Here is a 26,296-nt window from a genome sequence, read left to right on the forward strand (position 1 = left end):
AGTGATTGATTTATTTGTTCACGTACATATTTTTGCTGTGCACATAATGTACAAAGTACTGTGTTGGGTGCATAAAAGACGTGTGTTTCCAGCCCCATCAGAGAGTCCAGGGGAATGAGAAGACACAGAACACAGAAAAGCGAACATGAACAAATCTTTATGATAAATACTATGAGAAGCAGATAAGCAGAGTACAGCACTGAAGAACAAACTGGGTGGAGTGGGGACGGGCAGGAAGATGAGATCACCCACTTAACATGGCACGGGGCGGTCTGTCTGAGACCAAAGGAGAAGCAGTCAGGCTCAAAGTGCATTCCAGGCAGAGGGAATAACATATCCACAGGCCCTCAGGACAGAAACAGCTTGACCTGTATGGGAACCTTGAAGGATATTAAGGAGACAATATGAGCTAGAAGAATGGCCCAAGACAGAGACAACAGGGCCAAATGGATCACTGAAAGAAATTTAAAAAGTCATCTGATCACAGTGGAGAAACCATCTTCCTTCTTGGAAGAACCTCTATTTACTTTAAGTTTAAAAATGCTTGAGGGCGGCATCTGTGGCTCAGTCAGTAAGGCGCCAGCCCCATATACTGAGGGTGGCAGGTTCAAACCTGGCCCCGCGGAACTGCCTTGTGGTGGGCACCTGTAGTTCCAGCTACTCCAGAGGCTGAGGCAAGAGAATAGCCTACGCCCAGGAGTTGGAGGTTCCTGTGAGCTGTGTGATGCCACGGCACTCTAACAAGGGCGATAAAGTGAGACTCTTGTCTCAATAAATAAATAAATAAATAAATAAGCTTGTGATGGCTGCTGTAGGAAGAATAGGTAGTAAGAGATGAAAGTCCTCTGGGGAGACCAACACAGAGGTCCTGGTAATAGTCCAGAGAAGTGATGACAATGAAACAGAGAGACTAAGTTATAATTTGGAGGCATAATAGAATTTATTATGAATTAGAACAGAGAGTTTACAAAGGAAGGGATCAAATATAACCTCCGGGTTTCTTTCTTGAGCAGCTTTGTCGGTGGTAATGCCATTTACAGAGACCAGAGAAGACAGGAAAGAAAGTTGGGACAGAGTTCAGGATTCAAGAATTTGTTTAGGGACATGTTAAGTTTAAGATGTACCACATGGAATGGATAACGCCAAGTAGCTACCTGGATATTTAAGTTGGTAATTCTGGGGAAGGTTTGAGTTGGAGGTATAAATAAGGCAGTTTCAGCATATAAGTGTTTAATCCCAAGAGAATAGATTCAGTATCTAGAGACATAGTGAAAATAGAGTAGAAGGAGGCTCAGCTCAGTTAAGCCCTTGGATATTGCAAAATACTTAAGAGATTGAACAGAAATTCAAAGTATTTAGGTGTCAAATAGAAAAATAGGACCCTTTGAAGAATAGTAAAAACAGAAAGGGAATATTAGAAGAATGTATGTCAGAGAATCTAAAAGAGTGGACTATTTCAAGATAAAGAGGTGGTTAAAAAGTTGAGTATTTGTACCAGTGTAATATCACGTTTGCTTACATCAGTAGTTCTCAACCTTCCTAATGCCACAACCCTTTAATACAGTTCCTGTGGGTTGTGACATTGAGAACCACTGCTTTACATGATCGTGGAACAGTATTTCTTCTTTCCCCATACTAAAATACACTACTAATAGGATTACTCAATTAGGACCTTGGGAACTCCAAGAAAAGGTGAGGTTAACACATGATGCTATACTTGTCAATGACATTGAACCCTAATCCTAATCTGCCTCTGCCCTCACATATTACCTTATATGGATGATGTTATATCATCCATTTCATAGCCTACTGAGGTGAGTGCTATTATTAAATCCTTTTTACAGATGAGGAAACTATAGAGAGATTAAGTAATTTGCCTAAGATCCCTTAATAAGGAGCCAAGGTGAGATGCAGGAATTCTGTGTAACTCCAGACTCCACAGTCTTAACCTCCAAACTATTCTCCTTCACAAATATACTCTGCAAATAAAAGGCTGAGAAAAATAAAACCCCAAAAGTCCCTTTTGAAATTGACCACATGAAATTATTGAAAACCTAACTAAGTCATTTTATGAAAGTGATGAGATGAAGCTGTGAGCTGTGGAGGAAGGAAGACATTCCAGAATAAGCTGGTGCTCTTAGAGAAGAACCACCTTGAAGGGACAGGAGATGTTAGTGCTTGGCTGACTGCTGGTGGGAATGGAGTTGGCAGGGAGTGAGTAAGCAGGTGGGAGCAGGTAACTTAGGAGTAAAGCCTTGAGAAAGGGTGTACAAGGAACCTTTTCATCCTTTTCTGCATCCTCTTCTTGTGCATAAAATATTAATAGAAATGTCCTTCCTTTCTGAAGGAGTTTGAAGAAAGCTTTGGCCTTTCTTTCATGCTTCCGCACCCATGCCTCAAAGAAAGAAAGGTGACTTCTCAAACTGTCGAAGGCCCCATCTCCTTCTGCTCCTCTCTTGGGACCTTCTGCCCACAGCATGTCCATCACAACCCCTGCTGCCCTGGGGGCGGTCTCCCCAGGACACTGCTTCTCCAAATGCTGGCTTGACATATGGTCCCCACCTCCTGTGTCTATTTCTCATTTGGTGCAGAACTTAGAAAGAGATCAGGGTGGTAAATACATAAAAACCCCAAGTATAGATCGGGGATGCAGTTGGATTCAGAGCATGTGGAGATTGGCTTTGATGAGAAGAGGGCTGTGTTCTGTAGTAAGAGGAAAGCATTTGAAAGTGATGGGAAAAGAAAAATACAGGTTTCTAGAGCTACTGTTGGGTAGAGGATAAAGTAATTTCTTTAATGTAGTTTTAGAGATTATATGATATATTTATCTGAAGAAAGCCTAAAATCCAATCTTGTTGTACCGAGAGCACTGTTCAGCCTTCATGGGTTGAGCCTCTGTCATCCAGACAGAAGAAGCTGTAAAAGATGCTCTCAGCAGTTCTCAGGTTGGAGGTCATGGTGTGCCCTGTCTAGGACTTAAAGAGGACAGCTTTCAAAAATATCTGTTTCAATCAATAATGTAATCAATAATACAACCTTACATTTAAAAACCATAAAATGTCAGTTTGAAACATTTAGCATAACTTAAGGATGTTTTATAGTTATCAAACATTTAAGATGATTAAAAGAAATCAAGAAAAAATGGATTACCTAGAGGGATGTTTTCTATCAAATTCCTAAATTAATATGTAAGTAAAATCATATTTTTCTCTCCTTTTCCTGTTTCTCATATCTTCATTTGGCAAAATTAAGAAGGAGGGATGGTTGTACTATACTGTCATTGGCCTTTGGCCCAGATTATTATGACCTGCAGAAGCTGTCTTGATTAAGTTTGGAGTTGCCTTATGTTTTACAGAAGCAAAACCACATTTAATCAGTTAGTCCATATGCTTTATACAGATAGTTTATAATAGGCCTTGTTAAAAATAGGTTTCTTTAATCAGTAATGTTGGATAGCAGCCTAAAATCTTAAAATGGTCTTGTTTATTCTGAGTCCTTCTTCTTAAAACGAGTAAACAGGATGCGGCCGACGTGGCAATAGCATGTTACAAATCATTTCATCAAAGGTAATGAAATTAAATTTCAGCTCCGAGTTATCGCAAAAGACTGTTTTACAAGAATTTGACTTCCAAATCCTTCAGGCCCTAATCTTTGGATTTACATAATGTGTTTCTACTTTCAGGCTTTTCCGGTTGATAGGCTTTGAAGTTCCAAGGCAAAAACTGAAATAAATTGGAAATTTGTGTAATTTTAAAAGTGAATGATTGTAGTATAGTGGCATAATCGGAAAGTACATGGAGGGAAAAACTCATAAAAATTTTACTGCCATTAACTTAGTATTTTGAAACCTTCTGAGTGAAAGATGATATACAAAATTCTTAAAGGTTGCTCCAAGAACATATAGTACATATTTCTAATCAGTAAATTCAAATGTCTTATCATTAGGTTGTGTTGAAAGCAGTAGGTCCTAGACTTGAACCCAAAACCTTTGATTCAAGAGTCCTGGCTCCTTTTGTTCCACCATAATACCATTGAAGATTTTTGCATAAAGGACATCAATTTATCAAAGTTGAAGAGTTTTTAATTAGAAATTACAAAACTGGACTTAGTGATTAAAGAATTGATATATTGTTCAGATTTATCATTGTGTTAATGTAACTATTTTCTTTTTCTATTCAGACTCCAACACACATTCTCATGATGGGATGGAGAGGAGGCTATGTTATATGGATGCATTAACTGAATCATTACATCTGCTAAAAACCTATCAAAAGTCTTACTCTTTTATTTTCATGGTTTTCCCTGTGTAGACTTGCTTTCACTTTTGCATTATTTCTTGTGGTTTTTTTTTTTTTAATTTTCCCATGATGAAACCATTTATTCATCCTACAATTTATTTGCTAAGTGCCTGCTACATGCCAAGTACTACGCTAATGGAGTCCCAGTAATAAAATGGGGAACAGACTAGAATTTCCATGAAAGTAACAATTAAATTGATCTGTTGGCGAGGACTTCTGATAGAAAATAATTCTCTCATATGCCTCTCTTGTCTGAGCTGGTGCAAGAATTAGAATATAAATAAATCAGCTAACAAACTTAGAGGACTCAGATGTCCTTTTCATGAAAGGTCAATAGGAAATGCTAACCTTTTATGTTACTGTTTATTAAACTCTGGAGAGGCAGAATTGGTTTAGAATTTAATTTCTAGTATTTATAGCATAAAACTAGGTATAATAGTGATCCAGGTACACTTCTATATGAATTTTATTATTTATACCAGCCTTACCTTTCACAGAGTTGTATTCAATTGCATTTCAAAAGAGAAGTTCTTGGTTTTCAGGATTTCCAGCAAACCGTTCCTATATATCATGGCACTTGCAATTAAATTCTGAATACATTCTCAGAATTTCCAAGATAGGAATGAATAAATTTCTTCAAATGAAAACAGGGTTAGAAATACGTCTTGTCTGGTTTTGGTTTTTCCCATTTGCTACCAACACTTTGAATTCCCAAAGGAGACTTTTGTTGAAGCATTTTGCTCTGGTTTAGGATTGGAAAAGGAAATTACATAATTTCTGATTCCACATTAATGAGACTTTCTGTCTTAATCCTCCTAAAAGGACAGTATGGCCATTGCAATTATAGCATAAACTGGAATTGGCACAGTCTGCACCCCAAGGGATTGCTTTCTTGTTTTAAAGAGTAAGTTTAGAATCTGTCATTTCTTCTGTGGTTGGACTTCTGAATATGCTTGGTTTTTGCTGATTTTATGGTTTGTTTTTAGCTGCTGATTTTTAGTCAGACAGTATAGAAGGGGTAACAAAAACCCTTAATTTTGCAATGTGAAAATTTTGTAGGCATTTGCTCCCAAAAGTTCTTTTTGAGTGACTTGAGACTTTTACAGCAACCACAGTATCCAACTTGGAAAACCTGCGTTCTCAGCAGCTTCCCTACTTTAAATAATATCCTTGCATTAGCTCTTTCAGGAAGCAAGGAGACAGCTTCTCTAACAGTAATGAGATGTGCAAACCACAGATGGTCTTCTTTCTGGAAATTACTGGAAAGGACCACAAGTGTTGAGCCTTTGGGGCACAGCCATTTATATGCCTTTATACACCCACAGAGAGACACACTTTTTTGTAATTATACAACAAATGACTGCGGCACAGTGAACAGTCTAACAGCTACTACTAGTACTATAGATTTCTGTGGAAATCTGAAATTAATACATTTTATGTTTAATTTAGTGTTTAATATTTATAATCGCTTTCTTAGGTACCTAGGTCACTACAAAAGTTTTGAGACAGACTGTGTTAATGTCCATTATTTCACTTCCAAGAAACACAGTCGACTGCATCCTTTCAGATTCACCTTCATGAGTTTCACCTTGCTCAGTTTATTGGTGTTGCTGGAAGGGTCTCATTAGTTTCCGTTCATATGGTTTTTATGTTTCTTGATTTTTATATATCTCAAAAATCACATAGAGTAGGAAAATAACATGAATACCATTATTACATATGAAGACCTAATAGTCTAGGTTGTTGCCCAAAGTTACCTGGTTGGTAAATGTTAGAGGTGAAGTTAATCTCTATCTTTTAATTCCAAAAGTGTGGCCTTTAATTCCAAATGCACAGGTCGGATTTCAAGTTCCCTAGTTTCTAACTCCATTATGTTCTCTAAACGTCAGTATCATGATCCCTCTGTAAGGAGGAAATATGATACGTACTTCATAGGTTTGTGGTAATCAATAAATGAAATAAAATATATATAGTGTGTGGTTTTATATGTGTCATGTTATAAACACTCAATGACTATTTGTGTTAGCTTGTTTTTGTATAAAACAAAAATTTATATGATATTTTACTATGTGCCAACTGTTCTAGGTGCTTTTGCAAATATTAATTTAATCCTCATGTTAATTTTATGGCAGATATTATTAATATCTTCATTTTACAGAGGAGAAAACTGAGCCAAGGAGAGATTAAGAAAACTGCCCAAAGTTACACAGTTAGTAAATGCAGTAGTCTGGATTGAATTCCAGATAATCCAGCACTCATGTCCGTAGCCACTATTCTACTATTTTCAAGGTGTACAGTTGAATATATGGAATGTAGCTTTTACCTACTTATTTTATAGCACCTTAAATTCTTGAGGCCTAGGGGATATTTCCATTATACCATCATAGATTTGCTTTTTTTTTGAGACAAAGTTTCATTTTGTCGCCTTGGGTAGAGTGCTGTGGCATCACCGCTCACAGCAACCTCAAACTCTTGGGCTTAAGCAATTCTTTTGCCTCAGCCTCCCAAGTAGCTGAGACTACCAGCGCCCACCACAACGCCCAGCTTTTTTTTTTTTAGAAACGTCTCACTCTGGCTCAGGCTGGTCTCGAACTCCTGAGCTCAGGCAATCCACCCGCCTCTGCCTCCCAGTGCTAGGATTATAGGCATTAGCCACTGCGCCCAGCCTATAGTAGAGTTTTCAACCTTTGTTATTATTGCTACCAATATCCTGGAACTAAGATAAGTGGATAGCAGAAGGTTTTTGTTTACAGGAAGCTATGTAACTCAGGAACATATCCAGTTAGTTCTAATGCAGGCATAATTTGAATTCCACTTGATGGGAGAGGTAGTTTCAATTAAGAACTCAATTAAATGAAAACAGCTTTTCTTACAAATTTAAGGTAAAAAAGATATAGTTTGGGCTTAAGATAAGATGTGTCATACGGTATTTAGACAGGTTACAAAACCACTAAGAGAGGCAGAGCATGACAGAAAAGGAAGGATGGAAAGCACGGTGTGGCCTCCACTGGAAGGGATGATGGTAGAAGTGTGGAGATGGATGGGAAGTGACAACCCCACAAAGTGAGAGGAGAAGGGAGGACAAAACAAAAACAGTATGACAAATGACAAATAATAGTTTAAATGTGAAGACTGGAGAAAACGTCTCCAAAAAAAGATTCCACCCGGTCTTTGGGAGAGGCCCTCCCTGGTCAGCAATGTAGAGCCACATTCTGTCACTGGCAGTCCAAACCCTGGACTTTGAAATATACATTCACTCGTTTAAGCCAAAAGATATATGTATTCTACTCAAAAAGTGATTCAGAAAATGAGCACAAGATTTTTTTTGCTTCTAGTAAAGTAGAAATCGCGCAAGGGTAAAATTTAGCTAATTACTATGAGAGTCATTTGGTTTAAATTGGTTGGTTTTGGATGTTTTCTAGAAGTTCTTTCTTTCTTTATTTTTTTCCAGTTCCTGGTGACTTCAGATTTCATCATCAACTTATAGGGCTTCTCCTGCTCATTGGAGAACTGGGTGAAATGGGCTTGACCTTACTTTTATAGAGTAAAAAAGTCAAAAGCCCTTCTCATATTTCCTTGTTCATTTTTGTCCTTCTTTCCTGGTGGTTCTCTGGTCTCTGTCTCTCCTAGTTGGCTGTCTTAGATCAACCTTGCATTGATTAAAACCTATGTGTGTATGTACACAAGTGACCTATATGATGAGTTCAGTGATTTTCTGAAGGATTTTGGGACTATATCAGAGGAAATGTCACATTGCACACCCCACAAGGGACTCCTGTTCAGCCTGTTCTCTTGTTATCCACTACTCCTCCCTCCAAACCCACACTTCAGAGTGACTGAAGTCTCCAGTGACGTCCCTGCAGGCTCAGTGTTTATCTAAAGTGGTGCAGCAGTGAAGAAGTCTGAGGATGATACCATTTTTTCAGCATCCCTGGGAATTCTAAACAACAAAATTTTATCATTCCTTACATAGTCATAAAAATATTGTACTTGCAAAGTAAGAGCTTCCTGGGTGGGCACTATCCTAGGCCCTTTCATATAGAAAGATTTGATTCTCAGAACCATTTTGTAGAGGAGGGAACTGAGTCACAGAAAAGTGTCCAAGATTATTTTCATGCTGATAGTAGGTATTGGAATGCATGTGAAGAGGGGTAGGATGGTTTCCACTCAAAAGCAGAGGAACAGGAGAACCAAGGATTGTTACTCCTATAACTTTTAATTCCAGTCTACAAACACCCCAGACAGTTGCATGTAGGAGCCAATCCAGGAGAGAAGGTTCCTTTTACTCAGTTTCTATTCTTCCTCCAAGATTTCAGTGCCCATTTTCCTTTGGAAATTCAAATCACATTGAATAAAAAATCCTCTCAGTGCCTATGAAGAGATTATTTTTGTCTCTGTAGTGTTTCATTTATTATCAAAGGGTATTTTATCTCATGCACACCTACATACTCCATTACTGTTATATTTACATTTGTTTAACACATTTAATTAAGCACATTGTTAAAAATTTAGAAAGACTTCCCCTTTCATGAAATTTGGAAATGGAAGGTAGCATTTAGAAGGTTTCCCTGTCAACCACAATAGTCATTTTTAGAATTGTTAGGGAGTAATTCAATTACCCACACAGTTCTGCTTTCTAAGAAAGTGCAAATGGTGCAAAGGGAAGTCTTGTACTAAGCAAGCCAGAAAGCCTACTTGGCAGCATTCTAGACTTCAGCACCAACAGCAAAAACACCATACTCTCTAATGGTTGGGTGGGAAGAGTGTTTGGTGAGAAAGGGGGGAAAGAAGAAGGAAAATAACAAAGAGTCATTTGCTGTTTGCCTTTCGTCATTCCCAAGAGGCTTTAAAAGGGCATGGGACACTTAAACTTTTTAAAAACTCAATCAGTTATAGCCTTCAGCACCTTATCAAATATAACCCATCCTCTAAGCCAGTGGTCCTCAACCTTCCTAATGCTGCGGCCCTTTAATACGGTTCCTGTGGGTCGCGACCCACAGGTTGAGAACCTCTGCTAAGCCAATATGGGACTTCACTTGAGTGACACTGATCAATTCTAAAACAGACCAACATAAAATATAAATAGTTTCTGGTGAAAAATAATCTGCTATATGAATTTGAATGAAAATTGTCACATTTATAAAATGTAAATACCTGTTCATAATAATGATGATTGTTTCTGAAAACTATGGAGCAGTTGGCTTTATCTAAAATTCAACACCTTTCCTCTTGCCCTGAGGAAGAGGAAGACCCTCCCTCTACAAAATCTTTTTAGAAAACTTAGCCAGGTGTTGTGGCAGATGCCTGTAGGCCCAGCTACTCAGGAGGCTGAGGCAGCAGTATGAGTGGAGCACACTGGTCTTAGGTTGCTGTGAGTTAGGCTGGTGCCACAGCACTCTAGCCTGGGGATCAGAGTGAGACTCTGTCAAAAAAAAAGGAAGAAGCCAGGTTCTGGTTCTCCACCTCTCCCCCACCCTGCCCTGCATCACTTCCCAGTAGCCCAAAAGAAAATTCCTACAGCTAGAGGCTGGCATTCTATTACTTCCTCCAAATCCTCACCCTCTCACCCCTAGCCCCCAAAACTTGCTCTCTATTGAAATTCAAATTTAATTTTAAAATAAGGTTTATAGGATGAGCTATAGAAAATTGACATTTTTGTATGTCAAAAATGGTTGAAGATTGGTGATTTCATAGGGTTTGACATAATAATTTCAGTGTAGGTTAAGTCTTTGTGTGTTAACACAATGTGGTTTCTGGAAACGCATGTTGAGCCAAATAAACTTTGTTGTCCCTGTGATCTGCAATCTATTTCTTTTCTTTTTGATTGACAAATAGAAATTGTATATATTTATGTACAACATAATGTTTTGAAATATGTCTACACTGTGAAATGGTTTAATCAGGCTAACTAATATACATCTCAGGTATTCTTTGCTGTATGAACATAAAATCTCTCAGCAATTTTCAAAATACAATGTATTAGTATTAACTATAGCCATCATGCTGTAGAATATATCCCTTGAACTTATTCCCCCTAATATTTTAAGTCCATTGGCCAACATCTCCCCGATATCATGCCCCCAGAAACTCCTAGTAATCACTGTTCTACTCCCTCCTTCTATCAATCAACTTTTTCAGATTCCACATAGTGGTCAGAAAATGTAATATATGTTTTCCTGTGTCTGGCTTATTTCACTTAACATAAGGTTCGTTCATGTTGCCACAAATGGCAGGATTTCCTTTTTTGTTAAAGGCAGAATAGTATTTCATTGTGTATATATGCAACTATTTTCTTTTTCTTTTTTTTTTTTTTTGTAGAGACAGTCTCACTTTATGGCCCTCGGTAGAGTGCCGTGGCATCACACAGCTCACAGCAACCTCCAACTCCTGGGCTTAGGAGATTCTCTTGCCTCAGCCTCCTGAGTAGCTGGGACTACAGGCGCCCGCCACAACGCCCAGCTATTTTTTTTGTTGTTGCAGTTTTGGCCGGGGCTGGGTTTGAACCCGCCACCCTCGGCATATGGGGCCGGCGCCCTGCTCACTGAGCCACAGGCGCCGCCCATGCAACTATTTTCTTAACCTATTCTTAATTTTAATGCCTTCTTATAGTTGCATTAAAGTTACTCCTATAACTTTGAACTCCAGGCTACAAACACCTAAGATAATGGTGTTGTTGGGAAGGCCAAGGCATTCAAAAAAAGTCGATAAGCATCTACGGTGTAAATCCATATTTCTTCAAGTATAGTTGACCTAGGTGACTTTTTGGTGGCTACTTCTTGAGAGACAGGGCATTCAGCTTGCTTAACTTTGTGGTGCAGCCTTCAACCTAATTTCCACAAAGCAGCACCAAGTGATTCTTTTATCACGTGATGACACCTTCGCTCCAACCCTCACTTGGCTTTGCTTTTTAATGACTTTGATGCTCTATATGATCTAGCCTCACTCCCCTGCCCCAGGACCGTCTTGTTGCCTTTGCTTCCAGCTTCTTGCCCTCTCCCTGTCTCTGTCCCAGCCACAGTGGACTCCCTTCTCTGCTTACACAGCACAGGTTTGAAATACTGCTCTCTTGCTTATGTGCACAGCCCCTTCCTCTCAAAAGTCTGATGGTCCAAACACCCTACTTGGCTCTCCCACATATAATAGTGCACATGCACACCTCCATTCCCTGCCCATTTTACTCTGCTCAGTTTTAATCCACAGCACACTTTGTTCTCCCAATGTATTAAAAATTGATTTATTTACTGACTACCTACATCCCTCCATAAGAATGAGTGCTCCGGGCGGCGCCTGTGGCTCAGTGAGCAGGGCGCCAGCCCCATATACTGAGGGTGGCGGGTTCAAACCCGGCCCCGGCCAAACTGCAACCAAAAAATAGCCGGGTGTTGTGGCAGGCGCCTGTAGTCCCAGCTACTCGGGAGGCTGAGGCAGGAGAATCTCCTAAGCCCAGGAGTTGGAGGTTGCTGTGAGCTGGGTGACGCCACGGCACTCTACCAAGGGCGATAAAGTGAGACTCTGTCTCTAAAAAAAAAAACAAAAAAAAAAAGAAATAAAAAGAACAGACTTACCTTTAAAAAAAAAAAAAGAATGAGTGCTCCATGACGGCAAGTGACCTGCCTGTGTTGGTCACTGTATCCTTGGTGCCCAGAATAGTATGGGGGGAGAGTAGCCACTTGAAGAATGAATGAACATTTCATTTCAGCTCATGAGAAACAGCTTGCTGGGTATGGGAACAGTTATTGCCAGTGGCGGAAGAATCCTTCATTAGATTTCACTCTACTCTGTCAATATTTGGGAATCTGGAAGTCCAAGGGTTTCATTCCATTTATTTTTCTTGTGACTTTTTTATGGCAAGCAGTCATTCAGTAACTATCTGTAATCTTCATTATAAAGGATTACAGTAGTCCCCCCATCCTTGCTTTTTCTTTCTGTTGTTTCAGTTATCCATAGTACAGTACAATAAGATATTTTGAAAGAAAGAGAGACTACATTCACGTAACTTTTATAAGTGTGTAGTATAATTAGTCTATTTTGCTATTACTGTTAATATCTTCCTGTACCTAATTTATAAATTAAACTTTATCATAGACATGTATGTATAGACATGTATCATAGACATGTATGTATGTATAAGCAGAATCCAAGGTACTAGAAACACCTGAATAAAGTGTGAAGGTATAAAGATGTGTAAAACTTTTAGGAAACTGCAAGTTTTTCGGTGTGGTTATAAACAATAACGAGAATTACCATCCTCGGTTTATTCATTCACCCAACAACTATTTATAGAGTACCTTTCATGGAGGAGGTGGCATGCTGGATGCTGGGGATACAGGGATGGACAAAATGGTCCCTGTTCTTGTGGTACATGTCTTCTGCTTCAGCTCCATCTATTGTTTTCTATAGGGAATTAAAGTTTGAAAAATGATGCTGAACGTTAGCCTCGAGAAGTGGAGTTAGGTTTTCTTAACAATAGTTGTGTAGCTTGAAATATTTGAATTTATTTAACTCATATCATTTAGCAGTGACTCTTACACCTAAGAAAGCATGCATGGCCTGGAAAAATTTTTCATGGATAGCGTCTTGCTTTTCATGTTAGGCCTTATGTCAACTTTCTTAAATGTAGAAGCGAACCATAGACCTATTGTCACTGAGAATGTGTGGAGAAATAATGGAGACTATGAATTTCACAGCTAAGATGCTATTATAGAGTAAGCAGAAAAGCACTGCTACCTAGTAGTTAAAAAAATCATTTCATTATCATTTTTGAAGTTATGACTTAATTTTTAAATCGTATTTTAGTGTATAGTATTAAAAAGATTCCTTTCAGCAGTAATGCAATAGTCAAATGCATTATCTTTGTCTGATGCCACATTTTACTTGCTATTCAAAAAACAAATCTCTATCACCTTGCATTTTAATTTGTGTAAAACCTTTTGAAAAAATTAGGCAGACAATGTCTTTTTCATTTACTTTCAAAAATATTTGTAGAATTTATCTCAAGATACTGTAGGGAAGGAAGGTCTATAATTTCTGAATAGACCTGGTTCTATTTCAAGGCTCTAACTCCGTTGTTTAAAAGAAAATTAAGATGGAAATAAACATAGAACAGATATGTCTCTTGAGTCAGTGTTCACAGCATGTGGTGTTCTTTACCTGTAGGTTGAAGAAAAAGTCCCAGTCCGTGGATATTACTGCTCCAGGGTTCAACCCTTTGGCTGGTGCAGGAAAGCAAACGCCTCAAGCCAGTAAGCCCCCTGCACCCAAGACACCCATCATTGAAGAAGAGCAGAGCAATTCGGCAAATACCCAGAAGCATCCGTCCCGAAGGAGCGAACTGAAGAAGTTCTATACCATTGGTGAGCACCAGGCGTTTTATGCCCACGAATAGATGAAGTCTGTACCTGAATGCCCTTGTACATCTGCAGATGTGTTGTAGTGAAACGGCCCCTTGTTATATAACATATTCATCTTTCTGATAGGTTATTTGTACTTTTTCTTTCATGGTCTGAACATGCAGATGGAAAAATACAGAAAGCCTTCAGCAAAGTTAAATGAGAAAGCAGGCTTGAGAACCTTCTGTAGCCCAACCAAAGGGGAGAAAATAGTGAGTGAGTTAGGTTTTTCAAGTTTTTAAGCTTAGGTGGTACTACCCTGTTTCCCTGAAAATAAGACATCCTCTGAAAATAAGACCTACTTAAAGCAAAGATAAGACGTCCCCTGAAAATAAGACCTAGCGCATCTTTGGGAGCACACCTTAAAATAAGACACTGTCTTTTTTTTGGGAAACAGGGTATTTTCATTTTAGCCATTCTTCGGCCAGTTTTTGGTTTGTTCTTTTGAAGAACCAAAACTTTTTAAGTTTTTGGTTTTGTTCTTTTCATTTTCCTTTCAGGCTCCCAAGTCTCTGACCCTGTTCTGTCAGGTTGCTAAGACGGTGGTTGATGTCAGCCTGTAACTAACAAAGCCACTAACAAAGTAAAGTCTGTGCATTCTGAGGGAGGACAGATTGCACTGTGGGCATGTTTTGGTCTTGCACATTGCTTCGCTTTGGGAAGATTGACTTGCTTCATAGGAGATAGTACTAGGCTATGGATAGGTTTTACAGGCATTGGGGGTTTTCCCCCCAGATAGAATAATATCCTGAAATTTTGAACTTTAACATTTAATTGGAGAGTTGTGGATAATCAATCTAAACAAATCAAATTACCAACTTTTGTGTACCAATATTTGGTTTTGGCCTTGCTTTTTCAACTTTTAGTGTCTCAGGTCTATTTTAACACATTGTTGACTGGCAATTTTACGCAGAAACTATCCCATGTCACTGGCTATCATTCCAGGAACACAATCAAGAAAGCTCTTACAATAGCCTACATTACTCTGTTTTATTTTTATTTATTTATATTTATTTATTTTTAGAGACCGAGTCTCACTCTATCACCCTCCATATAGTGCTGTGGCATCACAGCTCACAGCAACCTTCAACTCCTGGGCTTAGGCAATTCTCTTGCCTCAGCCTCCCAAGTACCCTGGCTATTTTTTTGCTACCATTTGGCTGGGGCCGGGTTTGAACCTGCCACCCTCAGTATATGGGGCCAGAACCCTACTGAGCCACAGGTGCTGCCCATTACTCTGTTTTAAAAAGTGCAATGCCTAGGGCGGCGCCTATTGCTCAGTGGTTAGGGTGCTGGCCCCACATACTGAGGGTGGGGGGTTCGAACCCAGCCCCAGCCAAACTGCAACAAAAGAATGACTGGGCATTGTGACAGGCGCCTGTAGTCCCAGCTGCTTGGGAGGCTGAGGCAAGAGAATTGCCTAGGCCCGAGAGTTGGAGGGTGCTGTGAGTTGTGACACCATGGCACTCTACCAAGGGTGATAGAGTGAGACTCTAGCTCTTAAAAAAAAAAGAAGAATTGCAATAGCTAATGCAAGTGCAAACATGAGTTAACTCATGATCTGTCAACATTTAGACATGAAAACACAAGTTAACTTGTGACCTGTTAACAACGTGTTAAGACAGAAGTTACTAAACATACCACATATGGGAAAGAATGATGAGTTGAGGAGATAAATCTATCCAGGAAGAGGATGGTTGCTTTGGCCTTGCCTATAGTTTCAGTTTGGAGAGATCTGGTCACATCCAAAAGCCTTAGTAGTAGACACTGTGGCTTCATAGGTTAACCAGAGTTACATCACATGGAACTTGTTTTCTTCAGCATATGCCACCCCTACCACCCCAATATGGGACATTTGTTTAAGATGATTGAAATCTTTTTCTTAGACATTTTAGTGTCCATATCTGGAAATGATAATCAAGAGACCAAATTTCTAGTTCTGATTCCCACACCAATTTTCTGGGTGACTTTATCAAGTCATATTCCAGTGTCTTTGGGTTAAATTTCTTCCTTCAAGCTTGAAGAGATGCTAGAGGTAGGTCTAGCCTGATTTCATAGTTTGGCTATGAAAACCATGCTACCTCCTTCTATCACTTTGTGGCCTCTTCCTATAGCCACTCCCAGGCTTCCTCTTTCCAGATTTAGATGTTCAAGTCTTATTTTTTAACACCATATTGTCCTTGAGGGTGTCAGTAGTCAGATAATGAGAATTGATATGAGAGAGTATAGACAGGTGTGTATTTCCATTTTTTACATTATGATAGCACAGTTTTTAAAATCAATCAACTAGAGAGGCTTATAAAGTCTACGAAACTGCCTTTTAGATTATCAGTGTCCTTTCCTCCTCCCTGCAACTTGTCTGCCACCTCCTGTTACTTTTCTAACTTATCAGCTGGCTAATAAGACATAGCTTTTTGCTTTCAGAAAATAAGGTTTATCCTAGAAACTCAATATTCCTTAGAAATAAGAAAATGAGGGAGAAATCTGAGCGGCTTGGCCAGCATGAATAAAGAGCTAAGTCTAGAAAAGTCTACGGGGTAAATTTGGATTGCAGAATAAGGACTCCACGTTGTTTTAAGTGGAGTACTACTAGAGAATTTTCAGTTATTGAATTTATAACTATTTGATTCATAATCAACATCAAAGGGATATATGTTGTTCACAGAGACATATAAACTGTCAAATTAATTCTATTATAACCCTTCCATTAATTTGGACCTAGAAATATCATTTTCAAGTCTGAAATATTAGTAACCATGTAACCATCTATATTGAAAATTCCACAAAACAAATCTACTATAGCATCCCTTACTAAAAGTACTGATAATGAACAACAACAATAAAAAATTTCCATTTATTGGAAATTTCTCATACTGGGGGCAAGTTAAGCTCCCATGTTCTATCTCAATTGATCTTCACAGCAGCTGTGACAAGTAGATGTTCTATTGTATTTTTGTGAGGAATAGAACATAGAGAATGTGAAAGGGCTGGGAGCCAGAGACTGGATAGAAGCAAACTGGCCAATGAAACTCACCTGATGTTTGACCCTTTACAATTTAGTTTTCCCTGCTGTCCTCCTCTGCAGTGGTGAGCTCAATGAGTTTCTAACGATAATACAGTAGAGTAACATTTTTACCACAATTTCCAGAGAATCTCAATGAGTAAACCATGCCAAGTAGCCCATCCACCAGCCCATGTGCCCTTTCTTTGAGAGACATCTTTCTTTTTTCAAATTTCATATCAATATGAGGGTACAACTGATGATGTTACATTGTCTGCATTTCTTAGGCATAGTTCAAGTTGTGGTTGGGCCCTTCACCCTGCAGGGGGTGTCCTCAATTTAGGATTTGACTTCTGGAAAAGTCTGGGAGCCCTCTTGTGGCCAAGTAAAGTACAATTGATTAGTAATGTTCAGTACTATATTTAAATTCAAGCAATGATTATAGAAGAAAATTTAAAGAATTTTCAAATAAAGAAATAAGGAACTAGAAAATTTTGGCATTAATTGAAATTTCTACCAGTATAGTAACTTTTCTAGAATTTTCTAGAAATTTCTTAGAAGTACAGTCATCCTTCAATATTCCTGGGGTGGAAGATCCATGGGTGGGAATTGGTTCCGGGACCCCAGCGAACACCTGCTTACCTATGTGCAATGCTCTAATCCCTAATATAAAATGGTGAACTATTTGCATATAACCTACACACATCTTCCTGTATACTTTAAATTATTTCTAGGTTACTTGTAATAAGTAAAGGCTACGTAAATAGTTATTATACCATGTATTTTAGTTTCTTTTTTTTTTTTCAGTATCATACTATTATTTTTTGTTCTGGAACATTTTCTTTCTTTTTTTTGAGACAGAGTCTCACTATGTCACGTTCGGTAGAGTGCTGTGGCTTCACAGCTCATAGCAACCTCAAACTTTTGGTCTTAAGCGATTCTCTTGCCTCAGCCTCCCAAGTAGCTGGGACTACAGGTGCCCACCACAACGCCCAGCTATTTTTTGTTGCAGTTGTCATTGTCGTTTAGCTGGCCAGGGCTATGTTAGAACCTACCAACCTCGGTGTATGTGGCTGGCACCGTAACCACTGTGCTACGGACACTGAGCCTGTTATGGAATATTTTCTATCTGTGGTTGGTTGAATCTACAGCTGTGGAACCCACAGATATGGACAGCCAAGTATATAATAAATTTAATTCATTGGGAATATGCAAGGAAAAGCTAGTCAGTATAGATGTGAAATATATGAATCTTCAGATAAATTCAAAGGAAAGTAATAACCAAATCAGGACCTTGGCTCAGAAAAGGGATTTTTTTCTTTCCTGCTTCTACTGTGGACTATGTAATCTTGTACAAATTATTTCCCATCACTTGACCTTAATTTTTCTCAGCTATACAGTAAAAGAATTGCCCCAAATCAGTGTCTTTTGAGATTTTTTTCCCTTCTCATTCTCATTTTCTCATCACAGCTGAGTATATAAAGTACTGTATAAACATTCTATTGCTGTGGGGGAAAAAAATCAACATAAACTTAGCAGTTTAAAATAATACCCATGTATTTGCTCATTTCTGTAGGTCAGAAGTAACACATGGCTGGCTGGGCTCTCTGCTCATGGAGTTATAAGGCCTAAATCAAAGTGCTAGCTGGGCTGAATTCTTACCTGGAGTTTTGATCAGGGAAAGTTATACTTCCAAGCTTATTGTTGGCAGAATTCAATTCTTGCCATCTTAGGCCTGAGCTAGCAACCACTTCCTTGCTGGCTCCCAGCAAAAGACCACTCTCCGCGACTTGTTTTCTTTACCATGTGATGCCCTCTATCTTCGGGAACTTCACTTCACAGCTTCCTCATTTGGATGTCAGACTACTTTAAAGAACCCATGTAATTGAGTGAGGCCCACCCAGATAATTTTCCAGTCTTTAGGTCCACACACCCCAATCACAGGAATAAAGACCATCATATTAGCAGTTGCTGGAATCATGTAGGTGTGTACACCAGAGGTGTGGGGAATCTTGAGGGCTGTCTCAGAATCCTGCCTAACACATTTTACACTAACTGATGTATACACACTCAAATACCAATGTAACTCAAACAAAATTCCCTAAAAACATTTCCCTTACTGCCTAGTCTGATCATTTATATTCTCTTTCATTTGTAATGCAATCATCTCAACTCAACAAGTTGATTTCATAGTCCTTTAATGAGATGTGACCAGTAGATTGAAAATCAATAAACTTGATATTGGAAGTCTTTCAGATACTTAAAATTCTATTATTCTCTTAAAAAATTGAATTGTTAATTAGAACATTAACTTAGCAGACACACTAATGGATAAATAGGTGAAAATGGAGAGGAATTTTTTACTACTTCAAATTGTGTTTTTGTGAGATAAAAATACCTGAGTTTTACAATGCATATGAGAGACATATATTCCTTAAAACTTTAGCCTCTAAAGATATAAGATGATACCAAATAGTATACTCATAATACTCATTTTTTCTCACTACTGTTAGTTCAGAGAACTATATAAAAGGACTTCTGAAAAAATACTTAAATTAGGCATGGCAGTAGGGAAGAGGACTGTGCACACAGGATCCAAAAATGTGTCATCTCTGCTTCCAGGGGACCCATCCATGTTTCCCCTCACTTCAGTGGTCTAGGGCTAGTGTTTACACACCTCTGTCCGTCCCCTTTGCCGATTAGTAAAAGGTGCCTGTGTCTTTCCATGCCAAGGACTTTCACTTGATAGTTAGGAAATAGGGCCACTCTTGAATAAATGACGCACCCCCCCCATCAGTCATTCAGTGAAACCCCAGATATGGACCAGAGTCTGTTCAGTCCGTGTGTGAAGGGCTCTTAGAGGATACTGCTCAGATGGAAAGAAACAGGAAACAAAGAGCCTTGCTTTCTAGCAATCACCCTATAGGCTGGGGAAGGGAGTACCCAGTTAAAATGAGCAGATAGGTAAGTAAAATACAAGACAATGTGCCCTAAATACCATTGGGAGCGGGGGGCGGAGTGAACATGAGAGCTGCAGAGGGCAAAGAAGACTAACTTAAAGTGCTGTGGAGTCCAAAAGATGGAGAAATCACATCACGTTGTAAAGGCAGCCAGAGGCTACTTGTTGGCTGCATGGAGCGAATCACCCTCACCACTCCGCTTCCCTTTTGCTTGTGTGCACCTCGGATACGCACTTACCCATCCATCGTACCCTCTTCTGCTGGCATGTCTGTCTCAGTTTCTATGAGGAGGGAATGACATCTTCAGTCTCATTAATCAAAGCACTGAGAACAGTGTGAAGCACATTGTGAAGTGCTAAATAGATGTTTGGGGCAGGAGGGGAGTTAGAAAGGGTTATGAAGCTTGCCTTTCTCAGTGGAAGGGAGGGGAAGGACTCTACTAAGAACTCAGTTGAAGGGAGAACTTTTGAGGCTTGAGGGCCTTACAGAAGGATTGGAATAAATGGTACAGAGAACAATGAGTATAGAAAATGGGCAGAGTTGTCCAAGCCCTCCTTTATGACATGTGCTTTGTAAACGCTCTGGGCAAATCCATGGAGAAGCCAGAAAAGCCCTCAACCTAGCCTTCTCAGGTTCCTCTCTCAGCAGGGCTTCTGAGCAGGTCCAGTAGGGGGCTAACAAGTATCTGAACAGTGCCTCTGGAACTTGACTTCATTTGCAATCTCTCTCCGTCAGCTTCTCACCTGGTCCTGGGAACTGACAGTCTGCTTATCCCTGTTAATCTTCTGTTTGTTCCCATCAGTCTCTATCGTTTACCCTGTCTAAATTAATCTCACTGCAACACAGTCTTCCTTCCTATGATTAACCATTCAGTGTGCTTTACACAGCCATTTCCAGTCTTATATTCAGGTGAATTAATTCAATAAATACTTTTTGAATGCCTACCATGCACCAGGCCTTGTTAAGCTGCTGCAAATACAAGAGAAAATGAGACCAAGTGCAGCCCTCAGCTGCTTAAATTCCAATAGGAAAGACAGGCGGCAGACACACAGTCCAGTCTGTAACATATTGTCAAGGAATGGTAAATTTTTAAAGAAAACCAAAAGAATTAAGCTAGAGAGGTGATAGATGATAGATGTAAAATGGGTTTAAATCTTACACGATTTTTATGAACATTCTAGAAGATGCATTGTCTCAGTTCTAACTGAGAAATCAATCAGCTGGTTTCAATTATAAGACATTAGATGTATTAATAGAATTTTCAGTGATTTGTTTTTCACCTTCCTTGGAATAGGCTTAGCTGATGCAGAGACTCACGGAATAGATACTGCAGCATGAAGAAGAAAATGTTTGAGGGGAAATGTAATGACCTTCATGCTTTCCTTCGTTGTTTTCAAGATGAGTATCCAGATGTTCTTCATTTCTACCAAGAATGGATAAGGCATGCAGATTAAGACGTGGTATAGAATATAAAGATTAAATATCAGGGAGAATTTTACAGATCTTAGTATATGTTATAGGGAAGTTTGTTTTTTAGAAGTATAGTTGTTGTCTCTTTAGAGTGGTTTAGGCATCTGCTTGCCTAGAGAAAAAGGTAGTAAGAGCACCTCTCAAAGATCTTGCACAATTTTGATCAAGGCCTTGAAAGCTGACTTGTAGTCATTCAGTACTGCTGTGTACAGAGCTCTTTCTTTTTGCTCATGAAGGCAGGGTAAAGCAGTAGTGAGCAATTTGCCTTGGGAGTTTGATGTGCAATTTGGACTGCTGAGTTATATGACCACAAGCAAGGTAGTTAGAATCTCAAATTTCAGTGTCTTCACTTATAAGAGGAAATAAAATGAGAGCTTACTAAAAAGGCTGTCGTGAGGCATAAGTGAGATAACCTGCGTAACGTGCTTATGATAGTACCTAGAACTTGGAAGTTCTCAGTAACTATTGGTGAGCTTATTGTTGTTGTGTATGAAGGATGCAGCATAAATGAGGCACCATAGTGCCTGCCCTATGGAGTTTATGTGAAGCACATCTCTTGTCTTGATCCTTGTAGATTTGATCAATTTATTCCCTGTATAAAATCCTGCACTTGTTCCTCACTCTGACAAAATAAGTTGTTACTTCTACAGACCTTTCGTATGCAGGCCTACCTACTCACATGCTTCATCACAGACCCAGACCCTTGCTTTTCACCTGGTGAGCTGCAGCACACTGGTATACCTTGAGAGGATCTTAGGTACTTAGATATGCTGCAAAAAAATTTTAAGTAACATTAATTAAATTATTTTCAAAAGAAATTCAAAGCACAATAAATACATTCTTTTTTTTTACTCCTTTTTTGATCAACGTGATTTAAGTGTGCCATGGAAGTTTGGTTATGTTGTGAGATATAAAAGGTTAAAAAAACACTGCCCTGGGGTGGTGCCTATGGCTCAAAGGAGTAGGGCTCCAGCCCCTTATGCTGGAGGTGGCAGGTTCAAACTGAGCCCCGGCCAAAAACTATAAAAAGAAAAAAAAGAAAAACACTGCCCTAACTCTAGCCAAACTCCTTTTGGTTCCCCAAAGATGTCATTCTGCACAATAATCACAGGCATTTCCTTCTGCCTAGAATTGCAGAATTACCTCCACCTCTTGTAAGCTTCTGAACAACTAACTACATGTTTCTTAGGATTCAACCCAAACTTCCCTTCTCCCTGGCCACAACTTCTCCAAATCTAATCAACATGAATAGATTTCAAAGCATTTTAATATACCAAATGTTGGTCCTATAAGTGACAAATACTCTCTGAATGCAGTACATATTTATAACATTCCTATAGGCTAAGTGGGATACACATTATGGCCACCATACAGCATTCTATGGAATTAAGTCTCTGAAAGTGGAATAACTTATTCATGATCATACTGCAAATAAGGCAAAGCTAAGAGAAGAATCTTGGTAGATTCTTGACTCGTGGTGAAGAGCTCATTCTCTACTTAATGTTTTCAGATCAAGTTCTCCTCTCAAAAACAAAAATGAAATGAATCCATTAACAGAGATCTCACCAAGTGGTCCTCCAAGGGCCATTCTCTACCACTGATGGTCAAACAGATCCATAGAAAAAAAAGGCTACTAGTTTTTTTTTTTTTATTGTTAAATCATAGCTGTGTACATTAGTGCAATCAAGGGGTACAATGTGCTGGTTTCATATACAATCTGAAATAGTCTCATCAAACTGTTCAACGTAGCCTTCATGGCATTTACTTAGGATACTAGTTTTTCATAAAAATACACTTACTCAGTTGAAGTGACTGTCCCTTCCTTGTGATCCTCCTCCTTTCAACCCTTCCTCCCTCCTTCCTTCCTCTCTTTTTGCCTCTTCTCTTTTTCCTTCCCTCCTCCCTTTTTCCCTTCTTTCCTTTCGTCTTTTCTCCTTTCCTCCCTTGTGCTAAAGTGAATGGTCTTTTCAGAAATGATGAATCAGTATATGATATTGGTTTCGGATTTTATGTTTTTGTATAAGACTAATCTTTTTAAATCCTTTTACATGTCAAAATATTGAGTTGGAAAATGATCCCAGAAATACTCTTTTGAAATTTTGCTGGTGTGTGAAATTGTAAAATTCAATGACCTTGTCTTTGCCCTGCCTTCAGGATAGAATACCTTCAACATTCCAAACTTAATGAAGCAAAGTGAAATACAAATTTGTATCTTACTAATACAAGGCTGCTTACATATTGAAAAGAGAGTGCAGAATAAGGGGTTTCCCTGGGAATTCTTCTCAGTATTTGGTAAAATTAAAACAGTAATAACTAGTTTGGAAATGCTAAAAAGGAGAGAGAGAAAGAAAAAAGCAAAGCACATGATTTAACTGCTTTTTAATTGCAGTACACCAGACACTTTAAAATATCTTCACATAACTTGTATGCCTCTCATTTTGAAGCAACACTTTTAAATTATAAGAATAAAAAAGATCAACTCTAAAATGAAAATACAGTAACAGAGGATTAAAAAAAAAAAGGAAAAAAAATCTTGCAAGAGGTGACACATTCTGCAGCATAAAACTGGGTTACCACTGAACTGGAACCTTCTCTCCAACCTCGAACGTTCTTCATGCAAAAGCAGGAAGTCTCTGATTTAATCAGCAGACCCATTTCAGCACACAGGTCTCTATCTATAAGCACCAACAACTGCAATGGACAACTGCTCTGAGAGTTCCCGATTAAATTACATTCTTGAGAAAGATGACTTTATTCTGAAGTGAAATTTGTTCTGACAGTTTCATGACTTTTTATATTTCCTGGGTTCCAAGAATGTTTAGGGAAAATTATTTCATGGCTGAGGTTCCTCATTATACATGGAAGCTAAGATTCCCTAAATGGACCTGGGCATTTGACCAATTTGAAGAGTGGGCCACATATGTAAGTGCCCCATGTGCAATTTTTATGAAGGTAGTGGAATTTAAAGATATCAAAAATGCAGGTTTAATTTCTTGTTCATTTGTGAGATGAACGGTTATTGGAACTCAATATGTGTTTCTGAGAGTTTGAGAATCTACATCTGTGTGCATGTGTTGATTAGGAATTAGATTGGGTTTCTATACTAGAACGTTTTTTATTTATTTAATTTAAAATCTACTTTAAAACATGAGTTCAGGGAAAACCCACAGGCACAGGGCGGCACCTGTGGCTCAAGGAGTAGGGCGCCGGTCCCATATGCCGGAGGTGGCGGGTTCAAACCCAGCCCCGGCCAAAAACCACAAAAAAAAAAAAAAAAAAAAAAAAAACCCACAGGCACAAATTCCCTTTCAACTCCAAAATAAATATGAAAGATTTATTTCTTTCAAGGGAAATTAGGCTTTTTTTTTTAAGAAAACAAATCATTTATGTAGTGTTAACTAAACTTTACTAAGCAGCCCAAAGTCTACTCAGAAGGAGGAAAAATGTGTTTGGATGAGATCCCTGCAGATTGGTAGTGCTTATAATTTGTTAGATAAGCTTGCCAACTTTAATTTTATAGAGTTAGCACCAGAGTTGCTTTATACTTTTTTGCCCTAATTCTGAGATTGTTCTCTGTCAGAAGTAATCAACCCAGGATCAAGAAACACAGCTTACTCATGGCTGTGATAAATGGATTAACAAATGTCAGTAAACCTGAGGTTTCCCTGAGCTAATCGTGTTAGTATTGTGTTTAAGTTGCAGCATAATTGTCCTATAACTTATTAAAGACAAATTATACCTGTCAATTTATTTAATTATTTCTAAACTGCTCCATTAAACCTGTAGTAGTTTAAATGGCAGAATAATTAAAATAGACCTTGTTCATGGTTGAGAAATTTGCCAAATACCTGTTAAAATAAGTCCTTCAGCACTGTCCCTGAACAAAACTTTCCCTTTTCACCCACTAATACTTGTAGGAATTTCCATTTCACAGAAACACGGCTAAGGGAAGAAAACGACAGGTTATTAAGAAAGACCCACTTTATTTTAGACATTTAAATAGAATTAATGGTACTTTGAACCACTGGAAATAATATGTCCAAATTTCTTCAATATTGCCAGTTTTTGAAGAGTCTGGATTTAAAGAACTTCTAGAATCTTCTACATATTCAGAAATAAAACTATTATTATTTTGAGGAGTTTTTTTTTTGTATGTGTGTATTGTTTTGTATTTTAGAGACAATGAAGTCAAGATATTTCTTTACATGTAAAAATATTGCAGGATTTATGTTCCTCAATGAAATTTTTACCATGTTACAACTATGACCAAAAGAATATTGCTTACAAGAATGGAAAAACAGTTAAAATCCAGACACAATAAAAATTTGAATTAGTGAGTTTTAAAATTGCTTACTGATAGTTTCTGTTTATGTAGATGTACATAAAATAGCAACAGATGCTATTTCTGCCAAGGTTTGGAAACTACTTTTTCTACAGCTTAAAATTTTGAATAACTCAACTAAAGATTATAAATGACATAATGACCTATTTGTAATAAATTCACCATGAATATGTACATCATGGAATTTGAGGATTTTACTGAGGATTTTACTGATAATTAAGCATTTTAGTGGTCATTATGGAAAGGTGGGCAGAGAGTTCCACAATGACGATGAAGGAGGATTCCAAAGGGAGGCTTGATTCACGTCCAGCTTTCAGAGAAAGGAGGAAATGCTCTGAGTCCAGGACAGAGTGAAGCTTGGAGAAGAACCCCCAAAGAAGAGGGAAGAGTGAAACAGACCCAGGAGTGCTGGGCCGCATGACACCACCTCTACCTCTGACCTCTGAATTTCCAGCAAAGTTTATACAAATGCTAATATTCTGCTCTGACTATATTTCCTGTGGAAATGGGTGAAAAAGCTCAATTATTTGTCCTGATTGAATTGGGTAGAAATAAATAGGGTATACACAGACACATAGAAGGAGAGGGGCTTTTATCTGACATTACAGTCACAATACATAATTGTTAATAGCTTTTGGAAAGAAAAGACCCCAAAATCAGATGACTTCGAAACTATTCCCTTGCTTACTCTTAGTAACTATGTGGCACTGGACCTGGGTCATGAATGTTCAATCCATAGCAGCAATGCACTTACCCTCCTGGGATTCTAACCCCCACATCTGGTAAATTCAATTATTTAATGTCCTTGTGACCACACGGATTCCTTTGATCCTCAA

General features: G+C 38.5%; 1 protein-coding gene across 4 annotated transcripts in view; it reads left to right on the plus strand.

Moving 5' to 3' along the window:
• The window catches only part of OXR1 (oxidation resistance 1), a 470,813-nt gene that overhangs the window by 221,690 nt on the left and 222,827 nt on the right, over window positions 1-26,296 (plus strand). For 3 of the 4 annotated variants that reach the window (XM_053558779.1, XM_053558783.1, XM_053558781.1), the window contains exon 3: window positions 13,455-13,651. The exons of the other annotated variant lie outside the window; for it this stretch is intronic. In XM_053558779.1, coding sequence (XP_053414754.1) covers window positions 13,455-13,651 — 197 coding nt within the window. The remainder of the gene's footprint in view (window positions 1-13,454; window positions 13,652-26,296) is intronic. 4 annotated transcript variants of the gene reach the window in all.

The sequence above is a fragment of the Nycticebus coucang genome, chromosome 13 (assembly GCF_027406575.1).
Source record: "Nycticebus coucang isolate mNycCou1 chromosome 13, mNycCou1.pri, whole genome shotgun sequence".
Taxonomy (NCBI): domain Eukaryota; kingdom Metazoa; phylum Chordata; class Mammalia; order Primates; family Lorisidae; genus Nycticebus; species Nycticebus coucang.